At 36.6% G+C, this 22746-nt stretch overlaps 1 protein-coding gene across 6 annotated transcripts in view; it reads right to left on the minus strand.

Annotated features, from left to right (window-relative positions):
• The window catches only part of TTN (titin), a 239926-nt gene extending 218599 nt beyond the window's left edge, over positions 1-21327 (minus strand). For 5 of the 6 annotated variants that reach the window (XM_085552615.1, XM_085552612.1, XM_085552614.1 and 2 more), the window contains exons 1-20: positions 21074-21327; positions 18821-18924; positions 14124-14327; positions 13376-13663; positions 12568-12656; positions 12233-12477; positions 10333-10618; positions 9967-10119; positions 9358-9477; positions 8221-8358; positions 7276-7410; positions 6680-6799; positions 4950-5219; positions 4714-4839; positions 3815-4093; positions 3503-3568; positions 1518-1776; positions 1107-1167; positions 786-998; positions 131-273 (exon numbers count right to left, since the gene is read on the minus strand). In XM_085552615.1, the coding sequence (XP_085408741.1) occupies positions 131-273; positions 786-998; positions 1107-1167; positions 1518-1776; positions 3503-3568; positions 3815-4093; positions 4714-4839; positions 4950-5219; positions 6680-6799; positions 7276-7410; positions 8221-8358; positions 9358-9477; positions 9967-10119; positions 10333-10618; positions 12233-12477; positions 12568-12656; positions 13376-13663; positions 14124-14327; positions 18821-18911 (3286 nt within the window). In that variant the 5' untranslated portion in view covers positions 18912-18924; positions 21074-21327. The remainder of the gene's footprint in view (positions 1-130; positions 274-785; positions 999-1106; positions 1168-1517; positions 1777-3502; positions 3569-3814; positions 4094-4713; positions 4840-4949; positions 5220-6679; positions 6800-7275; positions 7411-8220; positions 8359-9357; positions 9478-9966; positions 10120-10332; positions 10619-12232; positions 12478-12567; positions 12657-13375; positions 13664-14123; positions 14328-18820; positions 18925-21073) is intronic. The other variant, XM_085552613.1, reaches the window with a different exon arrangement.
• Between the last annotated feature and the right edge of the window lie 1419 nt (positions 21328-22746).

The following is a 22746-nucleotide window of genomic DNA, read 5'->3' on the forward strand; positions in this document are numbered from 1 at the left end:
CAAATACTCTGCTTGCAAAGAAGAGTTAGAACAGATATTAGCATGCTTTCTTAAGGTTTCTTGTGCTGATTAAACTAAATTGCAAAGAATCTGCAGTACAATTTAAAGTGTTTTTCTCTTTACAATGTACCTTCTTCTAGTAAGGAGACCGTTGCAGAAGCTTCTCCAAATTTGTTACGAATGACAATAGTGTATTCTCCGGCATCATCGGCAAAGGTCATGGAAATTTCAAGTTTGCATTCCCCGGTTTCTCGTTTATAACTTACTTTGTATCTATAAAAAACATGGAAGTAGAAGGAGACTTTTTTTGTGACTTTGCTTTCAATAGTGATTATGATCAGTTGCACAACTATCTTATACATGAAAAACAAAACAAAACAAAAAAAAAACATTTGCGGGTAATTTTCAATATTCAATATTCAATATTCAATGCTATAAATGTATATTTTTTCTCAGCTGGAAAGTGTGTTGCTTTCTACAGACAATATCTGTGCAGACAGAACACAAACACTACACAGAAAATATAAAACAAATTTAAAATTTCTTCCTGTTTTGTTCTTAAATATGTATAGCATTTCTCATTTTATGACCTTCTGAATACTTATATTTTGAGTCTCAGCAGACAAAGCATCACACAAGGTATGATCCTATGATTTTTACATACAATAGCAATGCTATATGAACAAAAGAAATTGGCTTAGCATCAATAAGGGATCAAAATTATGTTATTATCAACAACACACTCTTTAAAATTATGTTTAAATAGTTTTTGCACATCAAATTACCTGTAGCCAGTCGTAAGAGGAACTCCACCTTTTTTCCAAAGGACATGTGGCTTTGGGTTGCCCCCCACTTGGCACTCAAAAATAATGCTCCCACCTTCAATTAATTTGTGTACTACAGGTTTTCTTATGAAGAAAGGAGGTACGGGTTCTCCCGATACTTCCTCTGCTGCAGCAGAGACATCTTCCATTACAACATCCTTTGTCTCCACATAGCTGAAACAAGATTACAAAACAGGTTAAATGATCAGATGTCTGAAGCTGTCATAGAGTGCAAGAAACTAATGACCACTGTAAGAGTGGGTTGTTTAGGATTTACTTTACCTTTTCTCTTCTGTAACAACCTTCTCAGAAATGGTTTCTCTAGCCTCAGTTTCTTCTGAAACTGCAAGGCAAATAAGACATAGTAAATTCTGAGAATTCTGAGAATACATTTGAATAGTGCTTAAGCAATGAGTTTAGCAAACACAAAGTAAAAGACGGTCAAGTAGCATTTATCAGCGGACCAGGTACATGCACTGAGGGAGCTGTCAAAGCTATCAACTCACAATTGGCCCCCCTCCACCCCCTCCCTTTTTTTATAACATACATACTTGCAGTCCTGCCTCCAAACAGGCCTAGAGTGTAATTCCAGAAACATGTTTGACTTGGCAACTGACAAAATGTCAAAGTAACGCTATAAGTAACATGCAGTTAACAAAATGATAATCTTCCTTCAGTGATAGGTATACTTACCCTTCACATGCAAGTGGCAAGATGTGCTGACACTCCCAGCCTTATTGGTAGCAGTGCAGGTAAATCTTCCACTGTCTTCTGCAAAGGCTTCACGAATCACAAGGCGAGCAAGTCCTGCTTTGAAAGTGATCTGGAAGTCCATTGAGCTCTCTATCTTGTAGTCTTCCCTGTACCATGTCACAGTAGGCTGAGGGTGACCAGAGATATGGCACTCCAGAGTGACAGACTCACCTTCAGTCACAGTCTTATTTTTAAGACCCTGTATAGCAAAAGAAAAACCACAGTCATTATATATTTCCACTACTATACAGATATTTTATATTGGATATTATCAAAAACTTTTTCTTGCAGAGACTGATAAGGCATTGGAACAGGCTGCCGAGGGAGGTAGAATCACTGTCCCTGGATATGCTGAAAGAAGAGTAGATGTGACACTTGGTAATGTGTGTTAGTGGGCATAATGCTGCTGGGTTGACAGCTGGACTAGATGAGCTTACCTGTCTTTTCCAACCCTACTGATTTTAAGATTGTATGATTTTAGTAACTATAATCTCTTGGAATGGAAAATTTAATGACTTTTTCAAAACAGTGTCTTGTTCAACAGTGTATCCATGAAAATTTTCCAAGGGAAGCATTTGAAACTGGATGTGGGATCTCTGAAAATTAAGATCACAAAGCATGATGTTTATGTAAATAAAGGAGAGTAATTTTTTCAGTGAAAAGTGTGAAATTTACTTTATACGAAATGACTGTGAACTCATCCTCAGAAAAGACATTCAGAATAGTTTGTATATGGGATGAAATGTATAATTACCCAAAGTCAAATTTTCATGGTCAAGATCTCAAAGATTAAAAAAACAAACAAACAAACAAACAAATAACAGAATACAAAATGAAAGAAAACAGTGTGTAAATAACATTTGCTACAGAGACTAGCTTCAAGCAGGTAAAACTGAGCAAGGGGATCTGGAATGAAGAAAAGTTGTCTTTTTTGGAGCCAGCAGCAGTGCTGTGCCTGAGCTAGCAGCTTGTGGGTAGACCCCTGACTCACCAGCAGTTGAGCTGACACTGCCTGCTCTTTATCTCTGGTGATTAACCTTGATCCATTTGCTGTGTGGATAAAGAGACCAGGGAGGGCAGGAACTAGTTCACACAACATAATACAGAAAGTGTGGAAAGCTGTTCTGAGCACCTGTTCTGAAGGGGGAGGTAATGGGTGTTTGAGGGCCACCTGCTCTACCCATTCAATTAGGCAGCAGTGGGAGTAGAGGCTGTGTCTTGTGTCAGCAAAGGTGAGTGCTCTTGTCTTTTCTCAGCTGACTTGCTCTCCTGTTGACAGGCCCTGACACTACCACTTCAGACATGGTCCTCAACAGGAAACAGGCTTCCCATGTAAAGACTGTGGCAACCCAGATAGAAGGTCTGCTAAATAATGTGCCAGGTCTCTGGCTGCCAGGAGTGCCTCAGCCTGCTGCTGCCAGGGGAGGATGGGAAGGATGCCACTTGCATGCGATGCAAGCAGCTAGACAAGCTGCTCAACCTGGTTGTGGAGCTTAGGGAGGAGGTAGATAGACTACAGATTCTAATAGAGCCTGGAGAAGAAGAGGCTCAGGGGACGCCTCATTGCTCTCTATAGCTTCCTGAAGAGAGGTTGTAGTGAGCTGGGGGTTGGCCTCTTCTCTAGTGTGATTAGTGACAGGACCAGAGGGAATGGTTTCAAGCTATGGCAGGGGAGATTCAAGCTGGACATTAGGAAGTATTACTTCTCAGAAAGGGTGCTCAGGCACTGGAATGGACTGCCCAGGGAGGTGATGGAGTCACCGACCCTGGGGGTGTTCAAGGAAAGGCTGGATGTTGTGTTGAGGGACATGGTTTAGTGGGAGCTATTGGTAATAGGTGAACGGTTGGACTGGATGGTCTTTTAGGTCATTTCCAACATTGGTGATTCTATGATTCTACCTTAATATACAAAAAAAATTACTTACCCAGACTAAGGTAGGTGGAGTCACAGGTATTTCTGCAGGTACAGGAACTCTGGAAGTTTCTGTCACCTAGATTGTTCAAAAGCACAATTAATAAACACAGGTGAAGGAAGGGAACGGTAGGATTAAGTAAGGAGAAATCTTTGTTTGCCTTAGGAAAATATTAGATCCTTAGAAGAATTTATGCAAAGCAGCAAAGAATGAAAAGTCAGGCAAATGCTTCAGAAGGGAAAAACTGGAAGGAGAAGATAATAACCACCTACATTTTTAAGGTGAAAGTCTGTCAGAGTGGACAAAATTTGCTTAATGACATACCTTTGCTTCACTCTCTTTCTGCAACAGCAGGTGATCCTCCCTCACTGCTTCTCTTTTCATGCTTACATCCACCTCTTTTTTTGTTTCAATATCATAATGAGTTTTATAAGTTTCAGCAGCCTCTGTGAAGGGAAACTGTGGAGGAGCTGACTCTGGTTTTATCTTGATTTCATGCGGCTTTAGGTGAGGTGGTTTCACAGGCTTGGTGATCTTTTGCGCAGCAGAAGTAGCAGATAACTCCTTTTCCAGAGTAGCCATGGCAGATCCTGCTATTGAAACCTGTGGAAAAGATGGGAAAGGGTTACAGCTCTAATTCTCCTGCTTTCAGAAAATGCATAATATATTTATTTTATATAGTTTATATAGTTTAATTACACTTTCAGAAAAAAACTTCTCACTAATAAAAAATCAGATGAAGAAAAAAACTGTGCTTGAAGGAGAATATTAAGTGTAAATTTTAATACTATTTGAAGGAGTCAGAAGAATGGAAAGAATAACGCTAAAAATGGATAATGTCATATTACATAATCCAGATTTCAAAAGTTAGCTTTATATGTAGCAGTCTGCAAGGAACAAAGAAGCTATTAATGTGCAAGTGAAATGATGCAAATAATAACCTTCATAAGGGACACATCCAGTCTTCAAAAAAAATGTGAGTTGTATGAAAGGGGTTTTTGATTACACTGTCTGACAAGGTGATGAAGCTGCCTCCTTAAATAGATTCTAATCTTGCTTAAATAAGTAATAATTACAGATCACATTTTAGCAGGTTACATATCTGTTTACAGTGTTACTATTTATTAGTCAAACAAAATTATGAGAACGACTTTAGAGAACATAAAACCTTCTGGAGAAAGTACCATACCAGACTGGAAGAAAGAACAAAATTCACTTCTTACCTCATATGTATGATCTGGTTTAGGAACAGCAATTTTTGAGACAGTGAAGTGAGGACTTGCTGTGCGGGGTCGTGGGTGTTCTATATGGATTGTCTTCTCTATCTTGGCTTCTGTTTCTCTTTTCTTCTACATGAGGAAATGAAAACATTGTTGAGAATGTGTTGCTGCTCTCTAAACTGAAAAATATCTCATAGAGACATAGTTTTTGGAATAATGGAATGGAAACTGAGTCTAACCTCTGCTGATACATGAACTTCCTTCTTTTCAGCAGTTGGAATATGTTTTTCAGGAGGAATGTAGACCGTTTTAACTTCTTTAGTAGCAACACGGTGTTCTGCTTGTGCCTCATGGTCTTTTACAGCATGCTCTTTATAGCCATATTCCACAGTTTTCTGCTTGACATAAGTTTCATCAACTTGCTCTGTCTCCCAAGGCGATCTAACACGTGCCTGATCAACAGCTGCAACAACTGTAGCTACAGCTTCAGCCCTTTTTCCAGCTTCAATCTATGGATAATACAGGCAAAGTTTATACAATGCTCATCATTGTGTACTAAAGGCTTTCTTTTCTGGCAAATGCTTATCAACATACTGCTCAGCAAAGTATATTCAAGAAAAAGAGATCTTGCATTCCATACACAGATAAGCAAAAGTAATAAAATTCAAATGTGTTCACTCACAAATACACTTCAGAGTCAGTAGATTCAAATATAGACACATTTCCAAGCTTTATTATCTACACATATTCTGGCTATAACTATGCTGGAATGCTTTATGCATGTCCTTATTTCTGTCCAAGTGAACTTTTAATACTTTATAGACAAATTTATTACTACTTGTCTCTGAATACAGCAGCTATGTAAATGTACACAGTTTTCAAGTCAATATGCTCATCAACTCCATATAACACCTAAATGCTACTAAAAGTGTGTGGAATGTATCTGGCATCTGATACAAATGTGCTTACTAAGGAATGTATCCTCAGAATAAAATTACCATAAGCCTATCCATAAATTCCAGTGCTAATCTATTTTAAGTGATTTTACTAAAGAAGGAAAACAAAGCTTTCATAGAAATTGGAAATAAACTGTTTGTATCAGGTCCTCTTTTTTTTGGTTTGTTTGTTTGTTTTCCTCTCTCTTTTCCTAATAGCTGATGAATAATATCAGCTTGAATGTTATCAATTATAACAGGATCCAAACTTCTGCCCAGTCAGTCAAGAGTAGATAATAGGATGATTACTGTTTACTGTGATAACTGATCTGGGTGTACTCTGTAACAACACAGCATATGAAATGTACACCTTATTGGTAAGAAAAAGACCTAATTTATGATTTAATGCTGATTTAAAAATGATTATTGTCTTAAAATAAATTAATACAAGCAAGGCCAAAATGTGATTGCTTTCAAAGATGTTGTATAATCATTAAAGTAGCGTTTAGGTTACAGGGGCCTCAGTTCAGTTTGCTGCCAATTTCAAAATCACTGTTTATACTAGCTTGAATTTGGCCCTCAGTTTATACCTTTATAACAATTAAAGTTTGTGTTGTGTGAAAAACAGTACAATCCAATGCTTAACTTAGAGAAAAGAACTTCAGCTTATAGAAGTTAACTTAGAGAAAATAACTTTCATCTTATATAAAGGAACACTGCAGATTCAGAAATTTCACTGAATTTGAAACTATTTGATCAAGTAAATTCTGCTAGAAAGTCACTGTTAGAGAGTAAAATTTCACAGAGACATCTGATCATGGTCTGAAAAGTGGCTCTTCCTGTCAGGGTGGGACAAACATCTTGGTATCACTAGAAACTTAATCTATTATTTGAAAATCATTCCACTTAACAGGCATAACATCAGGAAATAATTTGAATGCATTCTATTGTACTTGAGTAGCTCTTAAAAGGAGAGGTTTGCAGAGAAGGTAATTGGTAACAGTGCATTTCACATCTGCAACAGCTGTATTCACCTGATCATAAGCTAGATGCATTTGTTCTTGCTTGGCTGTAATTTCTTCTCTAGTTCTGGACACTGTGACTGGTGCAATTATTTTCGGAACTACGGTAGTTTTCTTAGCTTCCTTTTTAATCTAATTGTTATAGCAGAAACAAAAGTTTCAGTTACATATGATCTTGAAAAATATTTGAACAATGGGAGAACACTTTGGATGGGAACACAGAAGGAGAATTAAAGGGTTACATCCTTGTGCACTGCAGACAGCTCTGTATTACATGTATGCTTGTAAGTATTGTTACAATACCTATTTAAGTAAAAGTAATATATATACATTTTTTTTAAATTAAAATGCATTTCAGGAGTCAGACAGTTCATTCCAAAAGTCAGTCCAAAATTATGGGCATCTCATTAATGACAATTAATCTTAGAAGAGATAGACACGGTGGTAGAATATATTCTAATTAATGAGAGTTTGAAAGGTTTGTAAGTGGAATCAATCTTAGAAAGAAATGAGCTGGAAATGTACAGTTAGTATTTGCTCAAGGAAACATAAGGTCTGTAAAAACTAGAGGATAACAAGACAAACATGGCCATTAAAGGGCCATTCACCTTTTCGTGGCTTATGCTCACATGTTCTTGTTTGGTTGCAATTCCTTCTTTACTTTTCGATATTAAGACTGGAGCTTTAGGTTTATCAGTGGTAATTACTACCTTTGGTACAGGTTTCACATCTTCCCTTCTTATCTAGTTTCATGGTGAAGAAAAATAATAGCAATCAATTATGTCTGTCTCAAAAATTACATAATTTTTCAGGAAAGCAGGTCAAGATGTCAGATTATGTACCAATAAGGGAAAAACGCCACCTCTGAAATGAGATAGCTCCTTTGTACAGATTGAGATCTTATATGCAAGCTGAACCAAGTCCATTAAAAGTCATTAATACATCACACTAATCTATATGTGAATTAAGTAATCCTTCCACTTCTGAGTTAATTGAAATATATCATTGCTGTTTTGTAGAGACAGTTGGTTAAAAAATGAGAATTATTGATTCAATTTACTTCCCTCAGCTGAACTATTCCATTAGTTACTTCCATGAAAGATTATTCCAGAATGTGATCTATCAGATGCATTCAGTCTTCTCATAAATATGAGCCTCATTAAATCAAGGTCCACATATAAATATTACTGTATGCTGATAATTACCTTCACAATTTAGCTCCATAAAACTACCTTCAGATGAAAAGTAAAGGTAGTAGATCATCAGATTTAATTTTGAGTATCATAACAATAAAAGCCATAATGCTTGTAGAAACCACAGGAAAGGAGACTACACTATTTCCCTGCAGACAGATTCACTATGAATTCAGTAGATCTGGACCCCTAATGCTGGACCTATAGGAATAAGTCACATTATAAAATTTTGATTTTGTAATATCATCTTCTTAAAAAAAAGCAAAGGGATGCAGAAGAGGACATCTCATGAAGAACAAAGTGTTTAGAAGATTATTAGAGTACAAAAATAAGTTAAACATCTATATCAGATTTACTCACATGTTCATGAGAAACATGCACTTGCTCATGTCGGGCTGATATTTCTTCTCTAGCTGTTGATATTCTCTCTTGTTCCTTGGCTTTGTCTGTGGCAATTATTACTGTGGGTACTGGCATTTTCTCCGGTTCTTTTCTTACCTGTATGTTTACAAGTAAGAAAGTTTGAATTATGTATTGTTCAAAATACAAGGTATGTTTGGGAAGGAGGATATAAACAAAACGGATGAAAAACATCAAAATCTAATTTTCAAAATCATCTAGTCTGGAAACTAACAACATGAACTGCCATTCATGTTTTCTATAAAACCTATTAACATTTATCATTAAAATAAAACATTGAAGAAAGGTGTGTTTTGCTACTGAAAAGCAATAATAAAAGTAATTGGGTCTGAGAAAAACTGTTCTGCATCACAATCAGTTTGGAAAAGTGAAGGATACTAAAACCAAGTTTTAGGTGAAGTTTCATTTTGCCAGGAAGTTCTGATGAAACATGTACTCAAGCATGTGATTTCCTGCCCAGGTGGATTTCTGTTTCTCAGTACTCCAATTTACAGATTCTTTCTTAGACATTCCAGCATATAAGTATGTAAATGTAACATTTATCTACAAAAGCTGGTCTTCCATTAAATCAAATTAATCTTACAAAACACATTCTAAAATAACCTGAGTCCCAGTCACCTCCTGCTATTTGCAAAATAGATTTCAATGCAGAATGAGTTTTTCCCACTTGTTCTGACCCACAGTGCTTCCAACAAATAAAGCAGGCTGCAAATGGCAAGCTTAGAAGAAAAAAAGAAAAAAAAAGAAAACTGAAGAGGTATTTCTTATGTCACTTCTAGAATGTAAACCAGCATGAAGCGTGTAAACAATAGGATTTTTCTCAGTTAAATTTGCAGAAGTTTAGATATTGCATTCTTAAGAAGTAACGGTGGAAATGAAATTTTAAAAAAGAATGACATCACCAAGGATGGTTAGGAGAATGACAGCAATGTAAACTGGAAGACTGAAGAGGATATCAAATGAGAAGATAGGTTTTATCCATATGTTGTTCATATTTTTCGTAGGTTGTCCATCATACATTTGATTTTTTTAAAAACAAGATAAGGTGTGAAAATTATGGGTAACATCTATATTCACCTTTTCACGAGAGATGTGCCTTTGTTCTTGTGAAGTAACAATTTCTTCTCTAGTTCTTGATATTACTGTTTGTTTTGTAGCTTTATCACTGGTAACTACTACCGTTGCCTCCTTTCTCATCTGATTTTTATAGTAACAGACAAACAAAAAACCAAAGCCTTAAAATTCAGTTTAACAAAGGGATCATTAAAAGGCAAGAAGGGAAAATAAGAAAGGAATGCAAATGAAGGAAAAACACTACAGAAGAGTTATTTTATCCTTAGTGAAGAAAATATAAATGAGATATTAGAGGGAAAAGTTCATCAGTGTAAGAAAAATGTTAGAAAGTAACTGACAAAAAATTGAGGAACTGAAAACTGAGGAACACTCTCATAGAAGGCATTCTTAAACTTAGATAAAGTTTAAGAATAATAAGTTCAATCCTACTATGAAGAAAAGTGATGGTGTAAGTAATCCATAAGCATTCCTTTAAAGTGAAGATGTTCTGTCTGAGTTATGCATGCTTTTGTAGTGAACAGTTTGTTATTTCCTCTCATTAAATCAAGCCTTTCTTGCACACTGATGAAGGGATAGAAGGGAAATTATAGAATGTCTGTGTTTTACTTCTACCTGCTCCTGAACAGGCTGAACATGGACTGCAGTCATTGCTGTCCTTTTAGCAGCATGCTCTACAACACTTGGAGCTGGCTCTCTCACCATGGCTTGATCCACGGCAGCAACGACCGTAGCAACAGCTGCTGTTTTTTCACTGTCCCTTCTCACCTACATTAGTCACATCAAAAAACATTTTTTTTCATATTGTGCATACACACAGAAGAAGCACAAAACAAGTACACAGACAGTGTTGCAGTCCAGCATTTAAACATTTGCAGCAGAACTCTCACAACTAGTTACACACGAGTTTTTATAAAATTTAGCACATCTATTCAGCAGTAGTGCATCCATAGACAGAGCAAAACCAAAAATAGACCTTACCTCTTTAGTACCAGCTGCAACTTCACCAGCAGCGGCACCACTAATGGTAACTTGTTCTTGCAGCCCGTATCTCCCTTCCCATCTTTCTTCAGTTCTTATTTCAGAAGCACTTGTAGATACTCTGGTTTCCTTCATATGGGCTTCAGCTGTCGCAGAATATCCTTCCTGCCTCCAAGGAGGAAGGACTTCAGCCCCAGGTGTCACTACCTGTGCTTTACGGATTGGTGATGGAGATTTCACTGGTCTAATAGGAGAGGTGGATATTCTTCCAGCAGGAGAAACGGACCTGATGAAAATATACAGTATTCATGTAGTATCATGACTACTCTATAACAGTGCTGGCCTGAACTTTCATTCTTTTCCCCTTTCGAAGAACTAGAAAGACCTGAAGATACATTTTTAAAGGACTGATAGGTATTTTACTTGAAAGTTACATTTATCTGCTTTAGTATATTCCTTATGTTAATTTTTTTGTGAATGCATTTTCCTTGTTTTTATACTCATCTGTGCAACGTATCACTTCAGTAGACAGATTCTTAAACTGAAATAAAGGTAAACGTAAAAGTGCATTTCATACAAGTACATACATTTCAATATAAAAAAGAGATAATTAGCCTCCAATTACTGTCTTCATTTTCCCAAAAATAGTGATATAAGAGGCATTTTTCAACATACTTTCATAGGCTTTCTAATGAACTTTTTTTTTTTTTTTTTGCTGTTGTTGTTGCAAGGAATTATGTTATGTTGTATTTCTCAGATACTGGTCATAAGTACTGCACCATTGCAGCAATAGGTGGCAGCAACATCACATTAACTTTTAGATTTATTTTTTTGACGTAATGCAGCCCTAAAAATAGTTTGTCTGGCACAGGAGAATTGAACTTATAGCTTCACTGCACACAAGATGGCACTATTGAGTTACTCTTTCATCTTGATGTTGCTATTTACTACAAATTCATTTCTGCCTTTGCCTGTTATTTACTGTCAGTAGGCAAAATTCATCAGCACATCTAGTACTGGCAATTTAGTTGAGGCTTTCCTGAACTTGGATAAGTTGCTTCCCTAATGCTTGTGCTTCAGGATGCTGGGACCACAGGACTTAGAAAACTATTATTTCTTTACCTGTCTGTCAGCATAAAACTACCAGGATCTTCCACACCACAGGTCCTGCTCTTCAAATTACTCTATTTCCCTCTCAAAATCCTTTACACATTAGAGCTGAATTTCATTTTCTGTAAAGACTTGTACCCTACCTACATTCCAAACATTTTGTTTCTGCACTCTCTACAAGCATACACATGGAACATGAGTGGTGACACAGGTAGCCCAGAGAAGCTGTGGAAGAGACATTCCTGGAAGTGTTCAAGGCCAGATTTCACGGGACACTGAGCAGTCTGATCTGATGGCTAGCAACCCTGCCCACAACAGGGGATTTGAACTGGAGGAACTGAAGATCCCTTGGCTACCCAAGCCATTCTGTGATTCTATGACTAACCTGCATTCACTATTTTCATATATTCTTCCATTCTGTTTGCCACTCATCAAAGTCATTTTTCTTTTCTCTGTTTGTATAAAAATAATCATCAAGGGGGAGCTGCTCTGTTGTTCTCTTCTGTTTCATCACGAACTGGGAGCTTTGAGTGATATTTATATTATATATAAAACAATCAAATGGGATTTACTGTGTAAAGGATTTTCTTCCATATGGCCCAAAAAATTTACAGAAGTACACACTTCTTTTTTAGCAGCAGCAAATATAGTACATTACATTTCACAGTCCGAATAAATTCACATTACCAAGTCAGCACGTTCTTCCATTTTATACTATGGTCTCATTCTGCAGTATTAATCCTCTATATGGAAGTGATTAAAAGAGTGATATTGTTTGAAAGATATTTACCTTACTGGTGAAGGTGTTGGTGCTCTGACATGTCTTACAGGTGATGGTGATTGTCTAACAGGTGACGGTGACTGCTGTCGTGCCATTTGTGCTTTTGCAGTAATTACTGGTGGAGTTGGTGATTTCGATGTAGGTCTAGGAGGCATTCGTGGAGGTGCTTTGTGTGGGAGCTGTTGGGCTGTTGCACCTTCTATGACCATTTCAACACTTGCAAGTGATCTGGCATCAAAGTGGGCTTCAATCTTCTGCAACGAAACCAAGAAAACAAGTCTGAGATACTGTACATTTAATCATCAACAATGAAGTCTTACATCGCTTGTTTTTGAAAAATATACCTTTTCAGTTCTGGCTTGTCTTGTTTGTGAAATCTGAGCAGTCGAAACAATTGTTTTTGTTTTTTTAGCAGGAACGGCTTCTTCTTCACCTTTTGAAAGAGAAAATATAGTCAAGAGAATATGCCAATAAACACCCAGTTGCAGAAATAAATGAGTATTCAATCTATATACCAGTGTATATAAGCAATAGAGAAAGAGTGGAGCAGCCAAATGTTTCTCCTGCAACATTTGTAGACAGATAATTGTGAAAACAGTTGAAATAAGGTTGACCTTTTTGCAATACTGCATCATTAGAAAAAAAAAATAAATTAATATAAACACATCTATTTCGATTGGAGAGTGAGTCCTGGATCCCCAGTGACTACACATACAATCTGGAAGTCTGACTGAGGTGAAACCCATGAGAGATTTCTTTGGGTATAATGATTCATTGCTACAATTCTCTGCTAAGTACAGCCTTCATTCTTACCAAGCTAACTTTTAAGACCACACACAGTTACACAGTCCAATATATATATTTTATCAAAGTCAGCATACAATTCTAATTTTAAGAAATACACTGAACAAAATAAGAATAACAGAAACTATTCCACACTTGTTTCTGTCTACTGTGAATCATGGGCCTTTTTAAAATTTCAGACAAAAACCTTTGGCAAATTTCACTGGAGAGAATGCTTTTTCACAAGAAGTTAATAACTCTTAAAAGAGTTAAAATACCATTGATATAACTTTGATATAGTGGTATATATCGTATCATTACAACAGCGTACACCCTTATTTTCAAGGCTTGTAAATATAGCTCCATTACCTTGAATCAGTAGTTCGGCTGTTGAAGTAGCACGTCCCACATTATTTGTAGCATTTACTGAATAAGTACCGGAGTCTTCAGGATATGCTTCTGCAATTATTAGGCTGTAAAGGTCTCCTTCTTGTAAAATTTGAAAATCGGGGGAGCTTTGGATTTCTACTCCATCCCGATAAAACTTCACCACTGGTGTAGGGATTCCAGTCACTCTCACGTCAAGTCGAACTTGACTTCCCTGCCTTGCAGTCATGCTCTGTAGTCGTTGTGAAAAGTTTGGTGGTGCGGTTCCAGCTGCAATTTTATTGAAAAGTAGAAAAGTAATAAGAAGAATTGTTAGGGCTAGATATTTTCTTCACTACTAACTCTAAGTGAGTTACTGAGCTAAATATCATTCAGATCTCCATTCTGCAGAACTCCAGCATTCTTTAATGATTGGTTTGACTGTAGCTAGTGTGACAGATTAGATGAGCAGCAGTATGTACAGGAGTAGGCCAGAAATTTGTAACTGTGAATAAAAGTTCCCAAAATGAAGACCATATAGTTAAAGTGCAAAGGATGTTACTAGTAATTTTTTGTGAGTATAAAGCAGTCTAGACATCAGCTTATATGAGAATATTTATTATTATTATTCATTTCTCTGCTAATCACATACTCCAGATTCAAACCTTTTCATCACCTGTGACACTTCTGCTGTTGCTCCCTTTCTCACATTACTACTAGAGAGAATCACTTTTATTTAGTTGTCAAGTACCTGTAACAAGTAGCTCAGCAGTACTAGTTGCTTGCCCAGATCCATTGGTGGCTTGTATGGTATATCTTCCACTGTTTGCTTCTGTCACGGAGGGGATCACCAGTTTAGCGCGGCCATCACTAAACGAGATCTGCACTCCGGGCAGAGTAGCAGCAGAGAGAACCTGGCCATCCCGATACCAGCTCACCTCAGGAACTGGGAAACCTAGAGAAAATAAATAGAAGATAAAATTATTTTTGCTTGACACACACTATGTCAGACACCATTTTGTCAGACTGCCCCTCTGCTGCCATCTATCACACGGCAAAAAAAAATGTAACAGAATAGTGATGAAAAGGTTCAGCATCTACTGCCACATCACCACCATCCACCTCTGACATCCTTGTCCAACAGAATAAAACAGGAAGCCTTTGCACTTGATCATGTATACATGTCTAAAGTGGAGAATAATGCCATAGGCCCAGATTTATGATTTTATTTCCAGTAACACGGTGATAAAGAATTCCTTGTTAGAAGTGACTTTTAAATATCAGTTTTAAAGAACAATAGTATAAGCACAGTGGCAACTGCAATTGGAAATTGCTTGAATAAAGAATGGATTGTAGTGTTTGGCAGCATATTTGAAAATTATGAGGAGAATGAACTGATGCAAGATGATTTTTATTTCCTAGTGTCTAAGTAGTACTGTTTATTGCTAGCAAAATTATCCAGTCTAGTAGGAGACAAAATAAATTAGATCCTCTAGTCAGCTATGATCAGCTGATTTGTAGTAGTTCAAATGTAACTTTCTTTTGTTGTCAAGGTCATAAACATGATTCTTCTGGTCAGAAGAGCTTCATCTGCACCTGCAATTGGCTCTTTTCAGCCTGAAGTGGTGATCTTATGTTGCTGATGGAAACTCTCTTCCCAGTATTCAACTTAGTCAACTTTATTGAGAAACCAAAATACTTTTAATAAACTTTCAATTTTTTAAAATTTATTTATTTTTTAATGAGATACCCAAGGGGAGCAGCTACTTTGAAAAGACAGCTCCAGAGCAAAATCTTTTCTTGATCTAGAAGATCATTTCTACAAAATTAGGGTGCATTTACTTCATGAACCTCCTTGCTAAAGTGAAAACACTACATACTGACTCAGGAATGAATGACTGCAATTATTTCTGCTGCTCTAATTTTCCCATTTCCACTCTGTTGTTTGGAAATCTCTATAACCACAGAACTTAGATTCCTTTATGGATAAATCCTCTTATAAATGTATTATTTTGGGTTTTATTGTGTCAGGATAATGACTACTTGAGAATAAAATGAAAGAGAAGCTGAGATATGTATTTAGAAGTTTTTATTCAATGTTTGTAGTCACACCAGATGATTAGGAAAGTTTCAGGTTTTACTCATAGCTGAAAAGTACATATGTAGAAAGACTATGTAAATATGTAGAATACAGACACAAATGCTGAAAGAATCAGGCTAGCATTAAAAGAGCTTAAGTCTAGAAGGTAAAAGTAGACTTAAGCACTGATCATTTCTCAGATGGAAGTTTTTAAATAGCCCTGATGGGGATACTATAATTCAATTTATGGTATGGAGCCCTCAGTACAAGAAAGACATAGAGCTGCTGGAAAGGGTCCAGAACAGAGCCACAAATATGATCAGGGGGCTGGAGCACCTTCCCTATGAAGACAGGCTGAGGGAGCTGAGGGACCTCATTGCAGCCTTTCAGTACCTGAAGGATACCTATAATCAGGGGGGAGTAAACTCTTTGAAAGGGCCAACAATAGTAGGACAAGGGGAAATGGTTTTAAGTTGATAGAGGGAAGATTTAGGTTGAATGTTAGGGGGAAGCTCTTTAGTCAGAGAGTGGTGAGGTCCTGGAACAGGCTGGCCAGGGAGGTTACGGATGTCCCTTCCCTGGAGGTGTTCAGGGCCAGGTTGTATGGGGCCCTGGGCAACCTGACCTAGTAAATGTGGAAGTTTGGTGGCCCTGCCAGGAAGGGGGGTTGGAGCTTCATGATCCTTGAGGTCCCTTCTAACCCGGGCCATTCTGTGATTCTGTGAAATTTTGAACTACAAGTAGAGGACAGTTTGGCACTATCACTGTAAACATAGCCCATCCAGCAGATCTCGCTGATTTGATCCATAGCTGTGCATTCTAAACTTCTGCACATCACTTTCAAAGCATCCTAAGCCAGACAACTGAGAATCACAAAGTTGATAGCAAATTGCTTGAAATGTAGCCTGCATCTTTTATTTTCTTAGTGCAATGTTATATTACGGTTAGTGAACACAGATTTGTGCGTTAGGTTGAATAAGTCATATATTTAAAAAAAGAAAAAAGAAAAAAATAGAGGCTGTTTTAATATCTCAAACTGTCATGTTCTAGAGATTAAAAGTTAGAAGTCATTTGAATAATCTGAACATGAGTACCATGCCATAAAGTCAGGGATTAAATGATACAATCTTCTTCAGACTATCACTATTAAAGAGAGATTTACTTTTCTACATGACTTACACTGTTGCTACTGAAAAATTCTTTTTCATCTGAAAATTACTCAAGTTCTTTGAGCTTTGTTGCAAAAAAGAAGAATATGAACCTGAAGTTTCTGAAATTTACAGTTCAAGTAATTGAATACTATTAAATTGTCCTGGCAGTCTACACAAAATCTATGTGATTTTTTCAACAATATGTAGAGTGTAAAGTCTGGCTTGCATGGAGTAATACATCAAAAATTCACTTATATGGAGATATAGTTATAACATCAGCAGCTCTGCAAACCTTCTAGATGGGAATGTGCTATTTCATGTCCTCTCAGTTACTGCTCACCCACTGGGTATACCACATGATTATTTGCCACCTGCTCTAGAATTTACTGCTTTTAAATCATGGTTTTTTAGTGATTCGAATTTTCTGAGTGCACAGGGTAATATTATGCAATTTTTATATTTTTTTTATCAACTATCAGATCTTTGCAGTGTGTCATTTAATACACAATCTGACAGAATATAGCTCATTTTTTTCCAGTTACAGTCTGCAAAATTGCATCATTCATGTTGGTACCCCCAGATAAAGTGAGCTTTTCACATTCAAATGGTAACTCTGTATTAATATTTGACTTGTATACAAAGGGCAATGTTGTCAGAGATAAACAGAAAGTTTGAGTTTCAATTTCATAACCATCAATGACTTATGGAAAAAAAATCAAAACAAAAAACAACTATGTGACAGAAATAAAGCTTTGTAGTCCATTATTTATGCAATTAGATCAAGAAATAAAGCTTTTACTTTTTAATCTATTAGAAAAACTAAAATGCTGTCAGATCTGTCAGTGAATTGGTGAATTTTTCAGAGGTAGAAGATATATTTCAGAGTCTTATAACATGAGGTAAAAAATTATGGAAAATATTGTGTAAACAGTTAGAAAAACTGCTGCATCTTCTTGAAGTAGAAAATCAAATTCCCTTCCTAAAAACTTACTTGTATTCACATAGATGAAATGAACTGAAATCACACATTGAGAAGTAGCACTAGCATTCTTACTGAGTCTGGTGGCAAATATCTGTCTGTAAGGGCCAGTGAATTTGTGTGAAATTCAATTTTCCACTGAAAATTGAAATACATAGACAACAAGGCAATTAGCTGAAGAAGAAAGCCAAATTGAAGATTATGGCAAGAAAAATCATCGTGGATGTAGTCTACAGAAATAGATATGTTCAAATGTCTTCTGAGAACCATAGCTCACCAAAATGTCCAAGTGATGAACCACAGTGGAGCGTAGATGTCAGCACTTTATAGATGGACAGATCATGTGTTTGCACCTGTCACAGAGCATCTGGGTACTTCTAGACTCAGAAGAATTCTTTATGGTATGTGGGTTGTCATATTGTTAATGCCTCTAATACAGTATAATTCCCTCAGCAAGAACATGTGCCATTTCTCCTTAGTCACTGCTGAGGTCAGAGACATGCTTAGAACAGGGTGTTGGTTCTATGAAACATTGTCTCAGGATTCACATGTTGAGAGTTTTGGGGAAGTGCCCCCCATATTTTAGAGTGTTTTGTGAGTAGAATGGTAAAATGAAATATGCTTTAAAATGAGGTGGCATCTTTAAATTTCAGCAACAACTGTGAACTCCTACTCATCCAGCCTTGTATTACCATCATGATAACAATATGCTTCTTCTATCTGGATAGCCAGATAGGCAACATACATACAAAAACAAACAAACAAACAAACAAAAGTAAAAAACCTAGCATCACGTCAATGAAAAGCTGGCTTTACTTTTGTACTTGGGCTTCTCATTCCATCTCATTATCATCCAAACAAGATTACCCCTTCTGCATTGATATGAGGGTTTCTAATTAGCACAGCTTGCATTTTTATCTACATACCATTTTTTAATGCTGTTTTCCCTATTTTTGATGATTGTAACATACACGAGAATTTAATCCCAGTTTCATGGGCAGGGTGATTGGCTACTCCCTGGAAGCCATCTTAACTTTATGCAGAATGTTTGTGGAATCCTGACAGCACCTCACAGAGCTGACCACCACTGCTTGAATTCTGGTCATTCTGTACATTCATCTTTCAACATAATCCATTCAGATTATGAGCTATCCAAAGTGTTTTCATTTGTTTTCCGCAGCTTGAATGATACCAACAACAACAAAAGTTAATCTTGCAAGAATAAATCAAAACCTTACCGCTAATCTGAGCCTCAAAGGTTGCGGCACTACCCTCCAGTGCCACAACACTTTGTAACGGCTGCGTAAATGTTGGTGCTTTCGTCGTCATCTTTACAGGCACTCTGAAAACAAGAACATAATTAGATATTTAGATAATTAGATATGACAATACTGGTCATATTGTTACTATACACACATCCTTCTTGTTAGTTTTTAGGAATATCTGTAACTACTCATAATAATTCACTCCTACTTTTGAATTCAAGTGACCTACTAAAATGAGAAGAATGTATGATTTGAAAAGGTTGCGTAGCAAGTTAATCTTAGGGCACACTTAACTAAGGTGGATGTGAAACATATTTAGTACAGCTATGAATCGGCATTACAAATATGCAACAGGAGAAAAAGTTCCACTTGACTCACTGCATGACCTTGAACAGGTCATCTCTAGCCTCTATTTATCAATCTCCTTTACCTAAAGAGAAATCAATCAAATCAATAAAAGATCTTTGAAAGGATCTGAAAATATTTTGGTATTGCAAATCATCTGCATTTTCCATTGGGAACATAACTTGGTCTGTAAGCAGCAATTTAAAATGTGAAGGTCTACTATATATTTTACTTCTAATAATCCAAACTTGCCAGGAGACTCCCTTTTAAAGGCAGTCTGCAAGCAAGGAATAATTTCATTTTACACAGAACCATATAGGCATTATAGATGCAGATAAAATTCTATTCTTTCTTAGAGAGTATCTCAATGGAATTTTGAATATGGGGAGACAACCACCTTCGAAATGTGAGCTAGGGTATAAAGTAGCCACTGACACTGATGGTTTGAACAACTGCAAACCCATGTGAAATCAGAAAGAAAAATAGTTTGCCTTCTCTTATGCCACTACTTTGAAACAACACACTGCCACTAAAAAGGCTTCTGTATTTGAAGTATTTTATATTCACTTGAATCTATTTAGGTAGTGATGTTGAATTTAAATTCAAGGTTTTAGATATGGAACTTTTAAAAACTTAGCTAGTATCTTCTTAATAGTGTCATTCATACAATAAGGTTACATTTTTTTCTCTCTCTAAAAAAAAACAAAACTTCCCCTGTGAGCATATAATGTTCTACTAACAAAAAGTTAATTTCATAACCCCTTCAAATTCATTTATCATACACAAATTTCTGGTGTTCGCTTTGGCTTTTATACTTGGTTATATGTCAGTTTCAGACTTAAAAGCTAATGAGAAGGTGAAGTGCCTTTCACAATTAGTTATCTTACACCATCTTTCAAAGGTGTGGAAATTTTTCATGAGGACTTTTCTCATTGAAATTCATGTCTGATCTGATCATAAAAAAAGTGGAACAGAACAGGATATTGTGCAGGGATTAGAGGTGCTTTTTATTGCCTTTATCTGTATACTTGTCCAAGCCTGGAAAAGGAATAGCCTTTTATCATACTTTACAGTTTCATGGGGGAAATAGGACCAACTTTTGATCCTTCAGTTCTCTGAATGGCATATGAAGAAAATTACCTATCACATGTGATTCACTGAGATCTGTTTCAATTGTCAGTTTTGAAGCTCAGATAATACACATGAAAATAATCTTATAAGTATTTAAACATTGTGAAATACTATATATAATTTTCAGACATCAGAATAGATTATCAAACATTCAATTAAGTATAATTTTCATTGAGTTCACATATAATTCATGCATCTCATTGTCTAGGCAAATTTTAGTGTTGAAGATCTGATCTTATAAGGCTTTTTTTGTATAATTAGGATCGAAAGTATGCCTCTGAAATGTCATGTTCCAGAAATAGCCTTCCAGGCAATGAATGACAACAGACAAGTGTTCCAGAGCTGCCATGTAATTGATACCTTAGCAGTTGATTCCCTTAAAAAGTCATCAGCGCTTAGCTGATACCACATGCATTTTATCAGAGCTATTCTTGGAGCTTCTCAGTTTATCTCTTGGTACCATAACCTTGAACACTCCCAACAGAAAGGAGTTTAAGTTAAGCAGATGTTTCCATGCCCTCTTCAAATCTTCACTTATATCAACTTTAACAGTACTTATACTGTAACAACTCTTTACCTAATGTTATCATAACTCACCCCCTGAAATTTAAGACAATCCTGTTAGAGTTTATGTGCTCCGTGTTCATATTCTGAAACCTATACCTCATCCGAGTAAACATATATAACAGAGAGCACATCAGACTTATTGACTAAGAACACCAGTTACACTAGGAGAAACACATTACTAACCTGAGATCTCAAAGTGCCTGTAGGAGTGGGCTAAGCCCAACGAAATCTTCTTGAACGACGTCCTTATCCGTAAGATTTTTTTAGACAGTCCCAGCATGAGAATTGATGAGCCTCTAACCATAAAAACAAAACTACACAGTCTTGACAGTGTAGTTTTGTTTTTTGCAATCCCTACACCCGAGGCGAGGCGGGGAATGCACGACTGCTCAGAAGTGCTAACATAGTTGTTTTACTTTATATACCCCAGCTCTGCTGACAGGTCTGCATCATCACGCCAGTTCTGATTGGTTTCCTGAAAGAAAGTATCTTGTGAGAGGGGATCCACTCTGTGTAACCATACACCACCTGTTGGTTTGATTGGCAATGCTAATTTTGGAAGCACAAAAGGGATTCACTGAGGAAAGAGCATCTGTTCCAAAGATTTAGGTCTATAATTCAGTTTGGTTTGCAGCGCACAGTTTAAAAGCCACTGCAAATTTCTGAAGTCATAAGCCCAAGAGGAAATAAGCAATAAATAAGAATTCTGGCAGAGAGGACAGACAAGTCCATAGTAGTTATATCATTAAGATTTAACTTTATTTTCTTTTGCTATAAAATATCCAAGAAGCTACCAAATGCATCTGTCAATCACCAGACTAAATAAGTAAGCTGATCTCAGACATGTGGCCACATGCTATTAGAATACACTGTTTAAATTATATCTTTTTTTCCATAAGTGTGAATTGCAAAATTGTATTTGATAATATATAGATTTGACTCTGATTTTTTAAATTTCATTTATGATTTTTCAGTTGGATGTGCCAAGCATTTAAGCTTAAACAATAGTATGCAGAGTGCTGGAATATAAAATTTGTGAACATAAATGAACAATAACTGACTGCAATTGCTTAATAAGTAAATTTTATGTCTAACAGCTTTTACTCTAGATCCGTGGTGGTTTTGCACAGACTGCAGATTTAATCATCCATAGCATATTAGTTAGCAAACTTGCACTGGCCCATATTTCTCAGTCTGAGCAGCTAATTGCACTATTAATTGCCTCAGAAACAGCGGTCAATTAGAAAAGGTGGAATGGGAGCTGTATCACCACAGCCTTACATTTGCTTCTCTATGAAAATGAAATGCATTTAAATAACATTTGGCAAACTCTAGGAACAGAACTGGCTCGTAAGACTATTTACATGCTTAAACCATGCTTGTGTTATATGGGTAAGCAGAGCACTTCAGTGTGCCGTCACCAAGATATGCACGGAAAAAGATCCCTCCAGCACATAGGAGAGCCATTCTTGTCACAAGTTTGCTGCTGATAAGGGAGGGAGGAGCCTAGCAGTTTCATAGCATCCATCTCCTTCCTCAGCCAAAAGGCTTCAGGAGTGCCAAACGCCACATGCAAATGAAAGATCAACTCAGGAAGGTGATCTAAGAAGGATATCTAGAAAAATAAACACAGACAAGAGTTTTGTAATATCATCTGCACTTGGGCTTGAAAATAGAGTGAAGAATATTTTCAGCCTGATCTCCAGAAACTGTTAAGAGGAGATACCACTACAATTCCTGCAAGGGGTATTATACTACAGTTCACAGAACTGAAAGAAACCAGAAAGGACAAACTGCTGTGGCCTCTCTGCCCTTTAGTTTATCCATCTCATAAAGTCAACTTTACAGCTAATTCT

Source organism: Coturnix japonica, chromosome 7 (genome assembly GCF_054131305.1).
Source record: "Coturnix japonica strain WE chromosome 7, WE-NBRP24, whole genome shotgun sequence".
In the NCBI taxonomy this organism is placed as follows: domain Eukaryota; kingdom Metazoa; phylum Chordata; class Aves; order Galliformes; family Phasianidae; genus Coturnix; species Coturnix japonica.